This window comes from Denticeps clupeoides, chromosome 8 (assembly GCF_900700375.1).
Source record: "Denticeps clupeoides chromosome 8, fDenClu1.1, whole genome shotgun sequence".
NCBI classification, from domain to species: domain Eukaryota; kingdom Metazoa; phylum Chordata; class Actinopteri; order Clupeiformes; family Denticipitidae; genus Denticeps; species Denticeps clupeoides.
Genome location: NC_041714.1, coordinates 9386333 through 9407621, shown reverse-complemented (window position 1 = coordinate 9407621; position 21289 = coordinate 9386333). Strand labels below are relative to the sequence as shown.

General features: G+C 42.3%; 1 protein-coding gene across 1 annotated transcript; it reads left to right on the top strand.

The window, feature by feature from the left end:
- The first annotated feature begins 179 nt into the window (after positions 1-179).
- On the top strand, positions 180-16176 carry ccar1 (cell division cycle and apoptosis regulator 1). Its single transcript, XM_028989191.1, is given in 27 exon segments — positions 180-435; positions 1133-1283; positions 1358-1527; positions 1770-1892; positions 2705-2740; positions 2862-3058; positions 3251-3377; positions 3464-3577; positions 6707-6769; positions 6771-6900; positions 7001-7127; positions 7249-7401; positions 7546-7771; positions 9687-9800; positions 10103-10269; positions 11059-11269; positions 12344-12427; positions 12683-12871; positions 13044-13235; positions 13333-13566; positions 13686-13812; positions 13895-13983; positions 14063-14209; positions 14331-14451; positions 14537-14722; positions 14908-15113; positions 15204-16176. Coding segments are annotated over 26 exon segments (3699 nt in total). The 5' UTR covers positions 180-435; positions 1133-1171; the 3' UTR covers positions 15258-16176.
- The last annotated feature ends 5113 nt before the right edge of the window (positions 16177-21289 follow it).

The following is a 21289-nucleotide window of genomic DNA, read 5'->3' as shown; positions in this document are numbered from 1 at the left end:
GCAACCTTTGTTTGAGAAGCAACGTTTTTCATTAGGGTTACGTTAGAAAAGATTCTGACCGTTTAGAATTGCGTTATTGTGTTGATGCTGATGAATGTATTTCGCCGGTCCTGTGACCTGTGGGGTGAGAGAGCGCATGCGCGCTGTAAGCGCTCTGCGCATGCTCGGTCGAGGTAAGCTAACAAGATTTCTTTCCACCGGTTTACATACACGTTTACGGAATTTATCAGACGCCCTTATCCAGAGCCACGTGCTATCAGTAGCTACAAGGCCAGTCCCCTTGAGCAACTCCGTGCTAAAGTGTCTTGGTCGAGGGCAAGATAGTAGTGAGTGGGATTTGATCCTGTGCCTTTGTGATCTCCCGGAGCCCAGGCGAGTGTGTTATCCACCACTAGCCGCTACTCCCACCCACCGGTTTATGGCCAGAGGGCGGCGGTAAGGTGTTTTCTATTAAATATCCATGCCGTGTACGCTGTGATCGAAAACGCAGCTTTGTATTATTTTTTTTTTCATAAAAATCTGTCCCGGTGCCGTACCTCCAATAAAGCAAAGTCAGACTGAGGCCATTACTGCCTCATTGCTAAGGCTGGCTAGCGTTGCTAGTTAGCTTGATGCTAACGCGCGTTAGCTGGCGCGCCGTGGAAACGTCGCAGCACTCGTTGCTGCCTGACGTCCGTAGTTGCATGTGCACCTGCGTGTTATTCCCGGCGACGTTCCGAACGCGGGAACGTCTTGCCGTGTTACTTGTCGCCGCCGCTGGTCGTCGGTTTTGGCAGGCGACCGTGGTAGCGCACGGCGTTGCTAAAGTTACCGAGTAAACGTTAAACACGCCGACCTCCTGCCAACGAGTCCAGGTAAGCAGACCGGACAGGCTGCGTATGTTTCATGCCGGAGTCGTGCTGCGTGGAGAGATTTGCTCGCTGGCAGTACGCAGGTATTTACATCATCTTGGATGGTTTTTGCAGAGAACTATTGGTCTGGCTTGTTGCCATCGGTGCTGTTTGGATAGCGTTGACGTTAAAACCAACAATTCTTAATTGTGAACAGAAAATGCAAATTCCCCGTTTTAGACAAAAGAACACTTGAGTTCTAAAATCTTTGCAAGTTGGTAAATACTAGCCAATTTCCACAGGACAGTTGTTCTTTGAAGAAGAACCCCAATTCATTCAGAATGGCCCAGTTTGGGGGACAGAAGAACCCTCCATGGGCAGCACAGTTCGCCGCGACTGCGGTGTCTCAACCTGGACACTCAGGACAATCACTGGACCTGAACAGTTTACACTGTGAGTATTTTGGCGGCTGGTTGTCTGCTTTGTCGGTGGCTGTGGTTTTAAAAAATGCAACGTCGTTTTCTCAGCTCTGGGCGTGCAGCAGCCGTCCCTGTTGGGCGCGTCCCCCTCCATGTACTCTCAGCAGTCAGCTCTGGCCGCGGCTTCTCTCAGTACCCCCGCCGCAAACTACCAGCTCTCCCAACAGACTGCGGCCCTGCAGCAGCAGGCGGCGGCGGCTGCGGCGGCTCTTCAGCAGGTGATCTCCATCTGTTCTTTGCGTGCTCCCACAAAAGGCTTGTTCGATTTATGTCCAGCAGTGTATTGTTGGTGGATATTGCAGTATGATAATACACTGTCCTAGAGGAACCCACATCATTTTTTTTTTTATCCCCTTTTAGTATTTTGATGAGAGGCTTGATTGACAATTATAGTTTTTGCGTTATATTTTGGCCCATACTAACATGTAACTGATCTGCTATGTTATGGTGTTATTTATAGTCTCAGATCAGTTCAGCCCTACAGCAGTATCAGCAGCAGCAGCAGCAGCAACAGCAGCAGCAGCAGCAACAACCCCCACCTCAGCCGCCACCCCAACAGACACTGTACAGTGTACCGCACCAGGTATAGTACTACACTGGGTCCTGGTGACAATACATGTTTACATTAATAACTTCATTAGTGACATTAGGGATGGAATGAGACAATTATCTTTCAGACCCTTGTGAAAATATTTAGTTAAAATCTGTCCACTTAATTTTTGTAGACTCTTCTTCTGGATAAGGTTTGAGGATTTACACACGGCAAGGCTTTCTGTAGGAAAGAGTTAAAAGGGTTTTGCTTTGCTCTGGTAGTCTGTAAACGAATAACATTGTGTCAGCAAAATGGAGACTGGGACGCGATCCAGGCTTTTAGCTGGCCTGAGTGTTTTAAAAGCTGCTGCATATGTTCTTTCGATTATGGGGAAGAGCTTCATTAAATTTGTTTATGGCTGCCCAGCTTAATTTTGAAAACTTGTTTTTTTTTTTTTTTTTTTTTTTTTTTTTTTTTAAGAAGTTGGAACTATGAGATATGCATGAATGTACAAAAGAAGGCAAAATTTTGGCCCCACCCCATATTAGGATTTAAAAATTGTATCATGAATACATTAGAAAGACTTACAATAGAAGAGACTGGTTATTTAGGTGTAATGACATATATGAAATTTTGTAAAAGTATAATCACAGCAGCACAGATTAATTTCATCCTTTTTCATGTGAATGCACTAAACACACACCTCATATGTTTTGGTCAACATGTAGTACTATAATTATGTAGTGTTTGTGTGTGTGTGTGTGTGTGTGTATGAAAGAGGACTAATATCTTTCATTGAGAGCCTAATAAAACGAATTTAATAACAATTAATTTGTAAGTGATGTATGCTATCCTTTTGTCAGCAGTTACCACAGCCTCAGCAAGCCCTGCTTTCACAGGTACATTTTTAAATGGCCTATATAGGTGTAATTTGTGTCGGAAGAACCTATGTTCTTCCTACCTATGTCAAACTTACAGATTTTTTTTATTAATGAATAACTGTGTGCTCTATCCGTTTAGCCACCAGTGGCTTTGCCTACCAGTCTCAGCCTGTCCAACCCCCAGCAAACAGCCCAGATCACAGTGTCCTACCCGACTCCTCGTTCCAGCCACCAGCAGCAGACACAGCCACAGAAACAGCGTGTGTTCACTGGGGTAGTCAACAAGCTACATGACTCCTTTGGTTTTGTGGATGAAGATGTCTTCTTCCAGCTCAGGTTTGGAACATGTTAATCTTACATTTTACCACAGTGTAGTATTTTGCAGTATTCCCATAATATTCACAGTTCACCAGAACTATTTTTTTGTATAGTTTATATATAGTGTGTGTGTGTGTGTGTGTGTGTGTGAGAGAGAGAGATATAAAAAATGTGGCGGTTTCTGATCCGTTTTTATCTGTGTATTTGCAGTGCGGTCAAGGGCAAGACACCGCAGGTGGGTGACCGTGTCCTAGTGGAAGCAGTGTATAATCCCAACATGCCCTTCAAATGGAATGCACAGCGGATTCAGACTTTACCTCAGCTGGCCAACCAAACAGTAAGCATCCCCCAACAATCAAAACTGTTGTGGTCCGTCTCGTGTTTTCATTCTGTGGACTGACACTATTCTCAATCTCCATGTAGCATCAGGCACCACAGCCCTTACCACAGGTTTCCCCACAGCTGTCCAGCTTTTACTCTGATGCAGGAGTGCCACGCTACTCTGAAATGCATTCTTCGGTGGACTCCAGACAAAATGTAACCTTCACAATTTATGGCGCTCCTCTGCCCTTCCTTTTGTCCTTCTACCTATTCTCTTTGCTCTCTCCCTACGCACAGTTACAGTTATGTTTTTTTTTTTTTTTTGTTGTTTTTGTTTTCCACTGATGCCTTTCTCTTTTACAGCTCTAAGCTTTTATGTTTGAGAAATTGAATAATAGGTTTAATAAGCAGCTACATATTTATTTTGAGATATTTTGAATTAATACATTGTATATTCATTTGTTCTAACATGTTCTGATTACCAAGCAACTTTGCTGTTAAGATCAAAGAAAGTCATTATGTCTTAGCGTGCAGTTCTCATCACTTCTAGTACAGGTAATCAAGTCAAGTCAAGTCAACTTTATTGTCAATTCTGCCACATGTACAGGACATGCAGAGAATTGAAATTACGTTACTCTCTGACCCATACAAGTAACATTAAATACAAAAACAGTAACGAATACAGAGTATAAATACAATTTAAAAAGAAAGGCACAATATACAATTTTAAAAACACCATATACAAATAAGGGCACATGGTGGAGAGTGCAACATCAGGAGAGTGCAAAACCAATAGTGCAACAGAGTTTAAGTTTAAAGTGACGAAGTGAAACTGAGGTAGATGGGTGGTAGTAGCCTAGTGGGTAACACACTCGCCTATGAACCAGAAGACCCAGGTTCAAATCCCGCTTACTACCATTGTGTCCCTGAGCAAGACACTTAACCCTAAATTGCTCCAGGGGGACTGTCCCCTGTAACTACTGATTGTAAGTCGCTCTAGATAAGGGCGTCTGATAAATGCCGTAAATGTAGATGGCAGACCAGAGCTGCACAGAGTGACTGGTGCATGGTCAGTTTGTGTGATTTAGAGTTCAGAAAGTTTGTGGAGCAGAAGAGGGGAGTGAGGGGAGTGGGGGCAGAGCCGGGAGGGAGTTGAGTTTCCTGACCGCCTGATGGGTGAAGCTGTCCTTCAGTCTGCTGGTCCTGGCCTGGAGACTCCGCAGTCTCCTCCCTGATGGCAGCAGGCTGAAGTAGGTTTGCATTGGGTGGGTGGGATCAGCTGCTATGCAGCTGTCGTTACAATGTATTTTGTAGCAGTGAGGTGTACTGGGAAATTGTCTTAGCATCATGGAGTACAGCCGTGACCAAAAGTTTTGAGAATGACACAAATACTGTTTTTCACAAAGTTTGCTGCTTCCGTTTTTATTATGGCAATTTGCATATACTCCAGAAGGTTATGAAGAGTGATCAGATGAATTGCAAAGTCTCTCATTGCCATTAAAATGAACTTAATCCCCAAAAAACATTTCCACTGCATTTCAGCCCTGCCATAAAAGAGAGAATTTCCTACTGAGATAATTTCAGTTATCCTCTCATTAACCCAAGTGTGAGTGTTGAGGAACACAAGGCTGGAGATCATTCTGTCCTGCTGATTGAATTAGAATAGCAAACTGGATGCCTTAAAAGGAGGGTGCTGCTTGAGGGTGCTTCCTCTGTTAACCATGGTTACCTGCCAGAAACACGTGCAGTCATCAATGTGTTGCATAAAAATGGCTTCACAGGCAAGAATATTGCTGCTACTGAGATCGCACCTAAATTAACCATTTATCAGATAATCAAAAACTTCAAGGAGAGAGGTTCAAGTGTTGTGAAGAAGGCTTCAGGGTGCCCAAGGAAGTCCAGAATGGCAGTAGGCATGTGTAAGTGCATCTGCACACAGAGTGAGATGAAGACTTTTGGAGGACTGCCTGGCAGCAATGAAGCCACTTCTCCAAGAAAAACATCAAGGACAGACTTATATTCTGCAAAAAGTACAGGGATTGGACTAATGAGGACTGGGGTAAAGTCATTTTGACTGATGAAGCCCCTTTCCGATTTTTTTGGGGTATCTGGAAAAATTATTGTCTGGAGAAGAAAAGGTGAGCGCTACTCAGTCCTGTTTCGTGCCAACAGTAAAGCATCCTGAGACCATTCATGTGTGGGGTTACTTCTTGTCCAAGGAAGTGGGCTCACTCACAATTTTACCAAAGAACACAGCCCTCAATAAAGAACAGTACCAAAACATCCTCTGACATTCAACTTCTCCCAACCACCCAAGAACAGTTTGTTGAAGAACAATGCCTTTCCCAGCATAATTGAGCACCGTGCCATAAGGCCAAAGTGAGAACTAAGTGGTTTGGGGAACAAAACATTTAAATGTTTTGCCAGGAAACTCCCCGAACCCTAATCCAATTGAGAACTTGTGGTCAATTCTCAAGAGGCAGGTGGATAAACAAAACCCCACAAATTCTGACAAACTCCAAGCACTGATTATGAAGGAATTTATATTTGCAGCATTTATCAGATGCCCTTATCCAGAGTGACTTACAATCAGTTTTTACAGGGACAGTTCACCTGGAGCAACTTAGGGTTAAGTGTCTTGCTCAGGGACACAATGGTAGTAAGCGGGACTTGAACCTGGGTCTTCTGGTTCATAGGCGAGTGTGTTACCCCTAGGCTACTACCACCCGAATGTGTTGCCATCAGGCATGTTTTGCCCCAGAAGTTGATTGACAGCATGACTGCAAATTGTAGAGGTCTTGATAAAGGCCAACACTACAAATATTGAATCTTTGCATAAACTTGATGTCATTGTCAATAAAAGCCTTTGAAAATGCTTGTAATTATATTTTAATACACAATATAATCAACTGACAAAAAGATCTAAAAACACTGAAACTGCAAACTTTGTGAAAACCAGTATTTGTCATTCTCAAAATTTTTGGCCCTGACTGTAAATAGCTTTTCAGAAGCTTCTCTTCTTATGCTGCACTGCACTTTGCTCATTAAGACCTGTAGGATATCATCTATGTTTACGCACACTGCGTTGCACAGTAGTCTAAATTTGTGTTGCTAAAATTCAGTTTTAGAAATGGATTGCATTTAAAAACAAGTTAAAACCAGTGAGGGAATTGTTACATTGTAAAATCCCATTAGATTACTATTAATTGATTAATTTTAGCCTGTCAATTAAAAAAAGGGAAGTTGTTCTGGAACGTCACCTAAATAAATGAATCTATTTTGCTCAGGGAAGTTTGTGAGTTGCCCCATGGTGCGTCTGATTTGCCTCATCTCTCCTTGTCTCAGACTCCAACCCCAGGCCCCAACATGATGAAGCCGGGTCCCACCATGCTTCAGTCTCTACCCCCACCCCACCACCTTCAGTGTACCTCCCCAGGCCCCACCGCCCTCCCTGCTTCAGGCCCAGATTTCAGCAGCCACGCTGGCCCCGTTACTGCAGAACCCACCTCAGCCACTGCTACCGCAGCCTCCTCCTAAAGGTACTTTTTTTTTTTTTTTCTGGTAAGATTATTCATGATATGTTGATAACGTTTTACAATGAATGTTTGTGTGTATGTGTTAAAGACACTATGTTTTCAGGAGGGCTGTTGCAGCCTCCTGTACGAATGATGCACCAACCACAGCCTGTGAGGCGCATGGACCCATCTCCCCGCTTCCCCAGCTGCAATGATCGAGCAGAGCTCATTCTGCGAAAGGATGAACGCAGGTAAGCTACAGCTTGCAATGTTATGGACTTGATGATGACTTTAAAATGACGAGTCCAAACTAAAAATTAAAGTGACGCATTAAAAGTACAATTTAGTAGTCCATTTCTTTTTTTCTTTCAGGGACCGAGATCGTGAGAGGAGGAGGTCAAGGGAACGGTCCCCTGCCCGCAAGCGGTCGAGAGACCGCTCCCCTAGACGAGAGCGCTCTCCCCGACGGCCTCGCCGGGTGGTACCACGCTACACAGTGCAGTTTTCCAAGTTTTCCCTTGATTGGTGGGTGATGCCTGTTGCTGGTCTTTATTAACACCTGAGAATATATTAATATTTTGTTCCCTACTAGAAAGAGAAATCAAAATGTATTTTATGCTTTAATGGTTTTTCATTTGCCTTTCTTCTTCTTCATTTCTCCCTTTTAAGTTACAATTGTGACATGATGGAGCTACGCAGGCGTTATCAGAGCCTCTACATCCCCAGTGATTTTTTTGATGCTGTCTTCACATGGGTGGACGCCTTCCCGTTGTCCAGACCATTTCAGTTTGGCAACTACTGTAATTTCCACATCATGCATAAAGAGGTGGATTCTTTGGTGAAGAACACAGCTGTGCTGGACCCACCAGATGCCAACCACACTTACAGTGCTAAGGTAGTCATGCAGTACTGCATCATATGCATTGCCTTTAGTTTGATTTTTAATGTTCCCCATCATGAAAATTTCACTTTACAAGCTTATTTAACATTAATAATAGTAGGGCTGCTACTAATGATTATTTTAATAATTGATTAATAAATTATTTATTTGATTTTTATTAATCGGTGAATAATAAAAAATAAGAGAAAAGCATTCATTTTCAACCCTTTTTAAAAGCAGAACAAAAACTTTAGAAAATGCATGTTTTTTTATACGTTGCTCCTTCAGCTGTTCTAATAATAAAATAAAAATGGACTAACACAAAAACATACATGTATGCTTTACATCTGCCAAATATATAGACCTTTAAAATAGTGCCACATGAGCTGCCAGAACAGAATCTCAGAACTTGTTCTCTACGCTACACTGCAGATGCACACACTCGCAGATGACCACATTCACAAACTCTGACACGCACACACTTACTCTCTCTCACTCCCCTTTGTTCAGACTATTTTCATTGCAATGCAAAAATCTGAGCATGTCCACATGCTCCTGGCTCAGGCTCACAATTTTCTATGAGGCCATGTTGCCTGCTGCAGAAAACAGCCGCTCATATGGTGTTGATGTGGCAGTAATGCAGAGGTAAGGAGTGAAGTGATTGTGAAAGACAGCACAGCACAGGGTGACGCAACGAAATGTGTCCTCCTCATCACCCTTGGTTAAAAGGGAGCTCTGACCAGGCATCATGCATGGTCTGTTTTAGCTTGTAAAAGTTGTATAGTCCTGTAGTACTCCTTTAAATGCACATGGCACTAGGCTGGGAGCGGTTAGTCATTGGCCCAGGTTTGATGCCGATTTACTTTTTCATCATGCAGAGGAACTAAGCACACTGGTTCAAGCTCCCTTGGTCCCTTTTATTATTTCCTGCACATATACATAGTGACATTTTGGTATATCTGCTGTCCCCGTTTCAAGTAAGAGCGATTAGAGCCATTTACCTGGTGTGGCGGAACTGTGAGTGTAATAAAGAGAGTGTGATGGAAACCCCAGCAGCAGTGTGAGATCGTTCTTCCAGGTGGATCTTCCTTCTCTGTAAGCTTCACCCGAGTTTCCTCCACGACCAGGATCAAACACGTTACGTTACATGTAATGTGGTTATGTTGAGCACGTGCACAGTCCAGGCGGCGTCCGTTATAAACTGCAGGCAACCGACGTTATAAAAGGCGTTTAAAGCAGCACTTTTTTTCCATGAAAACGTGTATGTTTTGCGTTATAATGCAGGCGGATTTGGCCCATATGGCCTTGTGTCTTTTCTCTAGCTTTGCGCTTTTTTAAATGTTTAAATTTTTGCTCCACCCTGTCTATGAAGTTCCCAACTCTGCAGGCATCAGTGCGTGAGAGAGACAGAGTGTGTTCGCTCCACGCTCAAAAAAACAAAAAAACTTTAATCAAATGCGTCCCGTGACTCATCAAATCGATTATGAAATTTGTTGCAGACTCTTTTAATAATCTATTTGTATCAATTTAATCAATGTGTTGTTGCAGCCCTAAATACGAGTTCCCCTAGCCTGTCTATTGTAATGCAGTGGCTAGAAATGGTGGTAAAGAGTGCAAACATTGTGGTTGGTGAATGGTGTTGACGTAATATCCGTAAATGCCCCCTCACTGTAAGCCACTCTCCTCCTTGTCCCCCGCCTCTCTCCTCATTTGCATTTAAAGCTACAGACTCAGAAACGACGCGTCCCTGGGGAAATCTCATTGTGGGACTCGCTAAAAGTAGCTGTAATTCTGCAGCAAGGCTGATTTCTGGAAAGAACAGATTTTTGATACAATATTAGGGGACCACTAAGATCTTTTATAAAACCAAAAGAAATTTCATGTCAGGGGAGCTTTTAAGTTCTAAGGTTTCTGCTTTATTAACCCATAGGTGATGCTCTTGGCTACACCAAGCCTGGATGAGTTGTACCATAAGTCCTGTGCACTGGCTGAAGACTCACAAGACATGAGAGATTCTTTTCAGCACCCTGCCCGCCTCATTAAGGTAAATCACGCAATTAAATTTAGTTGCTGCTTTTGTTTTACATGTGCTTCGATTTCTGTTCTTCACTGTTTTTTTGTGCTGTTCTTCTGGGCTGTACTGGAGGAGGGTTTACTATGATGCCTACCCTATTCCATTGCTGAATGTTCTGTGTTGAACTCTTCTGTCTGATGTTGGCTCTCCTATGTCAAGCATTTATGTCTCATGTTTTATGAGCTGCCAGCTGACACGATTCACTAGCTGACATTCTTATGAGCTGACATTTCTCTTTCCCTACCTCCTCTGTTTTTCGATCTTCCCTGCAGTTCTTGGTTGGCATGAGAGGCAAAGATGAGGCCATGGCCATCGGTGGGCACTGGTCTCCGTCTCTGGATGGTGCGGACCCAGAAAAAGATGCCTCAGTGCTAATAAAGACAGCTATACGCTGTTGTAAAGCTCTGACTGGCATCGACCTGAGCTTGTGCACGCAGTGGTAAGTCCGGTTCCATGTCCCACAGTGCCTCAACGTCTGCTTATCAAGCCCATGCGGGTTGTTCAGAACTGGGCCAGATACTAAACCAAAATGAAGCATTTTTTGTGATGCGCAGCATGTATTTTTTATTTATTTATTTAATTTTAAACCCAACGCAAAATCTGACTGTTGGAGGCTTTTTAATGTATTTTTAAAGTAATTCTCACTCTGATATTTAATTTGCTCTCAATTTTGTTTTGCAATGTCCTTTTTGGCTAATGTGTGCAGAAGTCCTGCCTTTATCTGTGTGGTGAATGCATTGATTCTGTTGCTCAGAGAGCAGCCGCCAGAGGAGCAGATGTCACCATTACCTGTCGTTTTAATTTCTTAATTAAAATGATCTGTAACTGTGTTAAATATCTTACATATTTAACATTTGCTTTCACTGTGTCTTTGATTCTTGTCTTTTCTCACAAATCTGGGAGTATGTCAGCTTTCCTATACAAAACATAGGGTTGGGTGGGTTTTGGGAGTGTCCAATTTTTTTTTTTTTTTTTTTTGTAATATATGAATTTATTTATTTATTTTCCCTTTATCGTCTGTCAACTTCCCCAACATATGGCGGCCGTTCACCATGAGAATCTGCTATGGAGATCTGCAGACTTGTATTCTGATGTCTGTCTTTTATGGGCTTATTTTTGTGTTGTGTTATTGTCAGAGTTAGAGGGGTGCTGGGGTGGGCAGGGAGGGGGAGGCCTTGTGATGTCTGACAGAATGTTTCTTTCCAATGCGCTTCTTCCTTTGCAACAGGTATCGTTTTGCAGAGATTCGCTATCACCGCCCTGAGGAGACACACAAAGGGCGGACAGTCCCCGCACATGTGGAGACAGTGGTTTTATTTCTGCCGGATGTTTGGCATTGTCTTCCTACCCGCTCAGAGTGGGAAGGCCTGTCGCGTGGACTCCAGGAGCAGCTGGCAGAGAAACTCTTGGCTGAACGCAAGGAGGCGGATGGAGACCAGGCACTGACCGCTAATCCCTCTCTTCTCATTTCGCTTCTCACAGGCACAGGACTGATTATTCAAAAACAAACAAAAACAGAAAGATCAGAAATCATTTCTAAACTGCACGCACTCACACACTTCATCAACCACAGACAAGCTACCACAGGCATCATACCGGCCCTTCCTCCCTTCCTCTCCTACCTTTCCTCCACATCTCCTCCTCTTCCTCATCCTGCTCCACCCTCCGCTCCACCCCTTACCCTCAGCCAGCGTCACACCCAGTAGAAGGAGCTTCAACTGGTAAAACAGCTTCCAGCTCAACCCAATAACTAATTCAACTCAATTTGAACATGTCATAATTATTTTATTTTTACTTGCAGTAATGAAATTAATGAGAGAATAATGAGAGTTGCACATGGGGCATGACTAACTTAATGGAAGCAATTATCAACATTGGCAATCAACAATCTCTTGCTGGAACCTGGAGAGCCAGTTGTAATTTTAATTTTTGTGTGTATTACTATTCTGATTCATTTTACTTCAGTTCAGTATCTGCTCCAAAAAAACTCCTAAAGTTCTGTCTCTTGTCTGTCCCTTTTTTATTTTTAACCCCTCCACACTCTGATTGGACTGTACCTATAGGCTGATTTTTCCAGGCAGTTGGTTGATGGAAGGACAGTCTGCCATGAATAGGTCTAAGACAGGACCAAGCTGAAAAGCAGCTATTAAACACAGAGAAACCTCAATAGGTTTAGGGCTTCATTCAGTTTTGGACACCAGCTTTGAGCGTCTGTCATCTCTTGGACCCACTGTTATTGATTATTTTTTTGTGTTCCACAGAACTGGCATTGATTGGCTGATGGGTGGAATTTCGATCTGTTATAAAGGCTAGAAAGCTTCCACGTATCCTAGAAGTGCACTTTTTGCCCAGTCGAGTTAGGAGGAGGCAATGAGAGACAGTTGTGACCCTTGCTTCTTGCACGGAACAACTTGTGCTTCACTAACTCAGAAATGTTTACTGAGTCCCTTCTGTCTTTCTCTTTCCCCATCAATCTCTCTCTCTCTCAACCTCTTTAATGGTTCTTCGTGTAGGAGGAAGAAGACAAAGATGAAGATGACTCTAAAGAAGTTACAATACCCACTCATTGGTCTAAGCTGGACCCAAAGTCCATGAAGGTAGAAAACGAAGCACAATTATAATAGTCTACTATGCTATTTTTGTTTATACTTTATACAGATACTGCTGTTAAATGTGTTGCTTGTGCTTCTGGGTTTGGACAGCTAATTTTAAGGCTTCATCAATGGAGCAGCATTTATCTTACTTTTATTTAATGGCTTTACAGTGGCTTTTACAAAAATTCTCATTATTCTGTATATTGTTCATCTTCCAATGTGATGTAAGTGCATTTATTTATTTATTGTTCCTTTCAGGTGAACGATCTCCGTAAGGAACTGGAGAGTCGCTCTCTGAGTTCTAAAGGGTTAAAGTCTCAGCTCATTGCTCGCCTCACCAAGCAGCTGAAGCTGGAGGAGCAGCAGGAAGAGACCAAGGAGCCAGAAAAGCCTGAGCCAGTCGCTCTAGAGGAGGAGGACTCCACTCGCATGGAGGAGGACCGAGAGGTGCGAACATCTAGCACATGATCACGTGGGAAGATTGACACACAGAATGCCCAAATGAAAACATTCTGCCATGGGGTCTTTCAAGCACACTTTTCTTTGGTCACTTATGTAATTAGATTTAACAAGTGTTGCGTTGTGCTAAATTAGACCTTTTCTGTTTGTTCTTGCTCAGGAGGAGGAGCGTAAACGCCAGGAGGAACAGGAGCGGCAGCGCAGGGAGAGGCGTTATATCCTCCCTGACGAGCCCACCATCATAGTCCACCCTAACTGGGCTGCCAAAAATGGCAAGTTTGACTGCAGTATAATGTCTCTCAGCGTGCTGCTCGACTACCGGCTGGAGGACAACAAGGAGCACTCTTTCGAGGTTTGGAGATTTTTTTTTCCTGCTAGAGGACTCTACATGCTGGCTTATCCTAAAACAAATGGTGTGTGGAACCGTTAACATCTCTTTGACTCGTCAGGTCTCTCTGTTTGCTGAGCTCTTCAACGAGATGCTGCAGCGGGACTTCGGCTACAGGATCTACAAAGCCCTCAGTGCTGTGCCTTCCAAAGATGAGAAAAAGGACAAGAAGGACAAATCCAAGAAGGAGGCAGAGAGAAGAGAATCAGAAAAGAGGGATTTGAGAAAGCAGAAGGATGAAGATAACAGTGAGCCTGCAGGGAAGAGGCTGAAGGAGGAGGATGATAAGAGGAGGGTTAGTTTACCTTTTGTCTGTCCCATATCGTGCAAGTTACGTGAATAGTGAACAGTGGTCCAATTTATTTACTAACTCTCCTTTTACTGAGTCAGTGTCCTTGTGTCTCCTACAATCAGGATGAAGACAGGGTGCTGAAGAAGGAGGAGTCTAGAGAGGAGGATGATGAGGATGACCTGAGCAATAACAATAATGAGGAGTATGACCCTCTTGAAGCTGAAGATGCAGATGATGACGATGATGATGGTGAAACCCTCATCCAATGTTTCAACGAATTTAACAAAAAAAGTGGACTGCAACATGAAGACATGTTTCTCTTTACCTTTAGATAAAGATGATGAAGATTCAAATGGGAGAGACAGAAGGGATGACCGGAGAGACGACAGGAAATCCAGAGAGAGATCCTCAAAGGACAAGGTGAAAATATAACGGCTCATTTGACGGCTTTAATGCTCGTGTCTAATTATTGTGTAACTAGCTCTGCTTTGGTTCGTAGGATGAGAAGAAGAAACAGACGGTGACTTACAACAAAGATCTGCTGATGGCCTTTGTGTACTTTGATCAGAGCCACTGTGGCTACTTGTTGGAAAAAGACCTGGAGGAGATCATATACACTTTGGGCCTCCACCTCTCCAGAGCTCAGGTTTTGTTTTGTTTGCTCTGTTGTTGGAAGAGATACTGTCTAGATTCTTTGGCGATCTTTAATGGCACTGAATATGCAGCAGGATTGTTTCCACTGTATTTGTTTTATCTTCAATTTCCAGGTTAAGAAACTACTGAACAAACCAGTCGTCAGGGAATCATGTTATTACCGAAAACTGACAGATGGAACAAAAGATGAGCCAGCTCCGTGTGTGATGCCGGACTCCACAGAGAATCTTTTAGGTACAGGCCGTTCACAAGCACCTGATATTATCATCAATGCTGGGGGGGGGAAAAAAACATTAAGTCTGATCAATCCTCTCCACAGGTAACATAACCTTAACGCCGTCCCATAAAACCAAGTGGGAGCCTGCTGAGAGTGGTGACTCAGGTAGCTTGATTGTGTACAATGGGGCCATGGTGGATGTAGGAAGTATGATGCAGAAATTGGACAAAAGCGAGAAGGACCGTGAGGAGGTTGAACAGAAACTCATGCTTCAGGACACTAAAATGGGTGAGCCCTTGCTACTCCTTTCAGCCATGAGGATCTTTTTTTATATTTTATTACACAATGCATTATGACTGTCTGTGATGGCAACATTATCGGTGTGTTTTCTTACCAATTTGGTGGGGATTTGTGGTGCCAGTGAGATAAATTTTTGTGCATTTAACCAATTCTTTTTCTTGCCTTCTTTCCAGAGGAGGATGTGAAACGCATTGTGGAACTTGAAACCACTAACCGCAACCTTTTACGAGACCTGGAGAACGCAAAGAACACCCTGTGTGAAACAGAGGCCAGCCTTAAAGCCACAGAACAGCGCAAGACTTGCTTCGAGGATCAGCTTCAGAAAGCAGCTACTAGCCTGAACGGAGTGATGAAGGAACTGCAGAGTGTTTTACGAAAGGTTTGCAAAAAATCTTTGTGAATGAGCAAGTTCACTAGTAACTATTGTTTAATTATTTGGGCTCATCATAAAAAATTCTTCTCTTTATAGGAAAATACCTCTGATGCTGACCAAAAAGTTCAAGCCAACGGTTCAGAAGACTGAATCTTTTCCTGTAGTTTCTTTATATCCAAACACATAATAATTATAAGTATATACATATAATTTCAAACACTTAGTTTTGACTGGTCTGTGTTTGTCATGTAGAAAATATGGATTTGGATTTTAACATTGTTGACTTTTGATTCCCCACAACACGTTTGTTTTTTTTTTGTTTTGTTTTTAAATGTGGTATGTAATTTTTTTTTTTGTTTTTTTTAGTTTATATTGTTTATTTGCCCAGTTATTCCCTGCCTAAACAATATAACACTTGTGCCAGTAAGTGTGAGTGTACTTTATCAGAGGTTAATTAGCAATAATAGGTTTATTTATGTTAATATGGTTAAATACGAAATGTCTATATTAAAGTAATTTTGTATAATGACCTTATCACACAGTCTAATGTCAAAGGTTTGCCTTTGTTTGGTTCCTCACAGTTGCAATGGCATTACTGATCAATAAATACAGACACAGTTTCATCTCTGGTAATCATTTGCTGACTTTCGACTTGTGTATGTGCATTTAAATGCATGCGTTCCTAATTTTCCAAAACTTCCTCGTGAGCTATTGATGATACATGTTTCTGCAGTGTCATTGCAAATGGAAATGGGAACCAAAACGTCAATGAGTTGTTTGTGCAAGAACGGTGTAATGCTCAGGGCTGAAGAAAACCGCTTTCTTTTTGAGGATAGAATTGGAGAAAAGAATTACTTTTAGTGCTCACATTTTTGCAAACTAGCCTTTCTAGTCCTGTTTACAGACATTTGCTTTGTTTAAAACTGATGATGAGGTTCTATGTGAAGAGGAGCCTAAAGGAGTCTGGTGTGTAGTGTACATGTGCCCAAGCAGCCACGTGCATACTATTTTTCTACTCCAGATATATGTTACGTTTGTGCAAAAAAATAAACACTCCTTTTAACTTAAAGTGGAACCTTTTACATCGAGTGACAGTTTGTCGTGATTTTTTCACTGTCCAGTAGGGGTCTCTGTTTGGTTCTCTTCTGCATCACTTACACCTGTTATTACAGCTACCTTCTCTGTAAATTCTTTTTTTAAGACCCCTTAATTTACAGATTGAGTATAAAGATGTGCAATAATCTTCTAAATTACACATTCACAACTCAAAGGGGTCAGTGGTGGCCTAGTGAGTAAAGAAATGGACTCGTAACCTTCACACTGATGGAGGAGTCAAAAAATGGGATCATGCTGACAACTTCCGAGCATGAAACTCCCAAGCAGAAAAAAAGAACCTGGACCTGGTTCTGCTCTCTAGCAGCCACGATTAATCCATCAGCTCTGAAACCTCTACACTGACTGGCCAAACCCCCTTGCTCTTCCTAGGTTAATCATGGCCAGGGTTAAGTTTATGCAGATTTATGCCTATCTAGTGTGAGCTCTTCTTATCTGCAGGAAGAGTTGTTTTTTTCTTAAACTGACATGTATTTTTCTTTAAAAAAAAAATATGCGACAGCACTTGTTTTAGCTTACATTGTCATTAAAAGAACAATCATCCCTGGTTTCCCCAAAGTCATGGCCACCGGACATGTGTGAGCATGCTGAAGATGGAGGAAGCCATTTCGGATATGTTGGGAGGGAGCTCCTTCCGTCTGCATTCCAGAATGAGGAATGAGCCATTGTTAAGGTTCATTGTCAATCTTCATTCTAATCTCTGCACTTTTCCTTAAGTTTGTTTATCATGTATTTTTTCCTTTGTTTTGTTCAAGATGTCGTATCATATCAAGTGCATATCATTTGTGATCTTATAAATGTGGCATAGAGTGAATATTAACCACCGCAGAGCCTTTGTTGTGTGTGGGTGGCATTTGCACGTTACTCTTCCCTGCAAGGGTCCATGTTGTGAAACTAGAGGCCGGCGCACAGCTATGCAGGTATCCGCTCTCCCACCCCAAACAGAGGTCCTTTGTGGCACTGTTGCTCCCCCCGCCCTGCTCTGCAAGTCATGTCCACAGCCATGCCTGGAAAGTTGCACAGTGTGGAGACAATTGGGCCGTTTGAATGCAGGCTGGCCGATATTGTGATTCGGCTGGGAGTCGGGCTGGCCCGGCTCTCGGGTTGCAGTTTGTAACTCGCTTGATGTTATTGTTGCTCCTCAGGAAGCAGGGAAGGCTGAAGCATCTGGTGGGTTTAATGTATGTGTAGGGGCTCTTTTATTTCAGCCTGAATTCCATTAGTTGAACTCTGCAGTCGGAGTGTGCTGCGTTTGCCTCCAGCTCGTGTTGGGAGTTCTCACGTCTGTGCTCTCGTCATAATGGCCCTTTTTACTTCATTTACGTGGCTCTGTCTGCCCTTTCCTGGATGAATAGGGGGCTAATCGCTCCCCCTTTGTCTCTCAGCCAGAATCGTTTTCCTCTCATCTGCATGTCAAACAATCTGATTTGCCTATAACGTCTCCTTCACCCATTCTTTCATGTTGTTGTAGCTGTCCTATTCCACACAGAGGCCGTCGGCTCTAAAGCACATGGGTTTCTTATCAGATAAGAAATGGGGGTGCTTGAAGTTCCTAAATTACAAAGTCCTTCCTAGATCCCCGTGTTGGTCAGGATCGCTGATTTGATTACGAGTTTTGTTGGTGAGTCTGAGCCGGGTTAATAGGCTCATGGTACTGACATGACACAGAAACTTTCACGATGACGGTGATGGAATTTACGTGATCACTCTGCCCTGTCAAATCCTCCCCACAAGGTGTCAGATGATGTTTTAGGGGACCTGCTGAAAATCACTCATACTGTGTTAGAGTTAGTTCGGGTAAACCAGGGAGCCGCTGATGGCAGACACTGGCACTCCATTTCTTATCAACACCCCAGATTCTGCAACATGTGAAGGGCCCTCTTGTGCAGCCTGTGAATGCACTCAAGAGCTTGAGGAACAGCTAAAGTGCTGTGGTTGTTGAGGAAATTATCCTCTTTCCTGGCCGAGAATCCAGGGGAATACTAGGTTACAGTGTGAGAAAGCCTCTGCTCTTGGTTTTGATTGGCCCCTGGGCAAATCCTACCGGGAGCTCCGCACCCCACTGCAGTGTACAGTAACCTGTACAACACCAAAATAACTCTGTCACTTGCAGGCTTTACCTGTATTATTTTGTGCAAACAAAAATTTAGCAAGTGTGAAAAAATTGTGCTCAAATGGCTCTTCTTGTTTCTGAAAAGAACAATGTACATAATTGCATTTTTAAACATAATTCATAACTAAGAAAATTACTTTTTTAGTTCAAAGTTATACATCTGTAGTACATACACATGTATTTAATGTTTGAGTGGATTGTGTATGATAATATTGTGTAATTAATTACATGTATAGTAATATAAGGTTTTGATAACATTGATTGTATAATAACTTTTGTTGTTATTTTCCTCTTCATGACTCCAGAATTAAATAATTTAAAAAAACACACAAACACACACAGTCTTCCTAACCTGTTAGCCCTGTCTGGACCATACAGAAAAAACATACCAAAGTCCTCAAATGACTACTCATTAAAATGGTTATTTTCCCAAGTTGAAGAATGAAGTTTTCTTGTATTGGACCCTTTCTCAGGACGCGGTAGTAGCCTAACCGGTAACACACTCGCCTATGAACCAGAAGACCCAGATTCAAATCCCCCCTACTACCATTGTGTCCCTGAGCAAGACGCTTAACCCTGAGTATCTCCAGGGGAACTGTCCCTGTAACTCCTGATTGTAAGTCGCGTCTGAAAATGCTGTAAATGTAAATGTTCTCCTTGTCATTGATACTCACTACCCAAAAGACAATGGCCATTTAACTGCACATCACACCACACAACACAGATGTACTATTTTATTTAATCTCACGACTGGACTACTGTAACTCCCTTCTAGCTGGTCTACCACTATGTACCATCCGACCTCTACAACTACTACAAAATGCAGCAGCACGACTGATCTTCAACCTTCCCAAATTCTCCCACACCACCCCTCTGCTACGTTCCCTCCACTGGCTCCCAGTAGCTGCACGCATCAGGTTCAAAATACTGACGCTGGCCTACAAAGCCAAACATGGAGCAGCACCATCCTACCTCACAGCCCTTATTACACCTCGCACTACACCTCGTATACTCCGAGCCTCCAGTACTGCTCGCCTGGTCCCTCCATCTCTGAAGGTAAAAGGAAAACACTCATCTAGACTCTTCTCCATCTTGGCCCCTCGGTGGTGGAATGAACTTCCCCTCGAGGTCAGAACAGCTCAGTCACTGAGCACATTTACATTTACATTTAGCACCTTCAAACGACAGCTCAAGACCTTCCTCTTTAAAGAATATTTAGATTAAATTGTAATTTTCTTGTTGTCGAACTATGTGTACAGAATCTACAACAGAGTGAATAAAAAGATTGTATTCATAGTTGGGGTCCTAGTGAACCGGAATTGATCTCTTCATCGATGGTAACTTGAAAGCACGTTGGAAGTCGCTCTGGATAAGGGCGTCTGCCAAATGCCGTCAATGTAAATGTAAATGTTCATTTGTGAAATCCATTAAGTACTTGAGGGTGTCTAGGGCAGCCATTTCCTGACTATACACGCTTAATACAAGCTGTTGAGGCTCCTTTTCTTAAACAATGACATTTTGTTGTTTCAGAGCATTGAGAATTAATAACCATCATGAAGTTAATGCCATCATCACTTTAGAAATAAGGTGACAGTGGATATTGTCCAATTTATCCACCTTAAGAATCAACAAAAACGTGGTATTTGTAATGTTTTTTTTGGTCAGCTACATCACATTTTTTCAGAGGTTGTACTTTAGAAAAACAGCCGCTGTCTACATTGTTGTAGGTGCACCTGCTGGCACACAGTGTTTTACACAGCGGACAGGCATTCTGGTGTTGGTGGTTCTGTGTCTAGTTGCAGTCATATAAGCCTCACACGTAGCTGCTACTCTCAGATCTTCATGGGAAAAGTACACACACCTGTGCTAGTAAAGCCGCACAGCTTCGACTGTTAAACTGTTTACAGTTCGGAAGCTTTACTGAGAATGTGCATATTAAAAGTATATTTAAATATGTAGACTTTTATCTCTATATTTACACATCAGTGTTTTTTCGCAGAAGGGAACATTGAACTGATGCATTGAGAAACTGTGTGCTTTTAGTTTTTCGTCAACAAAATTTATATTGTATTAATATATATAATATATAATTAATATATATTATAATATACATTATATATAATTATATGAATGTGTCCTGAAGGAGACCAAACAATGTGCCTGAGCCAAACATTCTATTAAAGATATTTTTGCCTTTTCTTTGATATGGACTCCTTCTGTTATTACTCTGCACGATGATGCTCAGTTCAAATCTGCCCAGCTCCTTAAGTAATTAGAGCATTGATTTTTCTTTCCGCGTTTTCAAGTCGCTTCTGTCTCGTCTGTCTGCTTTTATACATCAACACACCATAAAGTTTTAATAGGAACCCCTGTACCACCCCTTTGATCTTCTTTATGACAGGAGAGGGCTGAAATATGTGCACCTAATGAAAGAATAATGAGCAAGAGTGTGGCATTGACAGTACTAAGGAGGTGCTGTTTAACATCCAGGCGAAGTCAAATTTTCAGAGACCTGTATGAATGTTAAAATAATAGCTGTGGTCTGGATTTCTTTTGCCCAGTATTTCAATAATTGTGTCCATGGCCATAAATACATAGGTATTCTGAGACAATGAATTAAAATCTACACACCGAATAGCAAGATCTATGAAATATGGCATTGTTTCAAATGCAAAACAGAATACAGGGACAATTATGAGAATTCTGGCATGTTTATACATATTTATGTACACCATGATATCTGTTTTTTTTTTTACCCATTTTATTCACTGTACCCAGACAGCTTTAATGCATAGTCACATTCCATATGAGCAAAAGCTAGTGGGTAAGCAATAACATCCTACCACAATGAAAAAGAAGCATATACACAATAATAACCATATAACAATGCCTAGAACAATGCATAGAAAAGTGTCAGGTATGCGTTAAATATAATATACAGTAAGCTTGAAAGTGA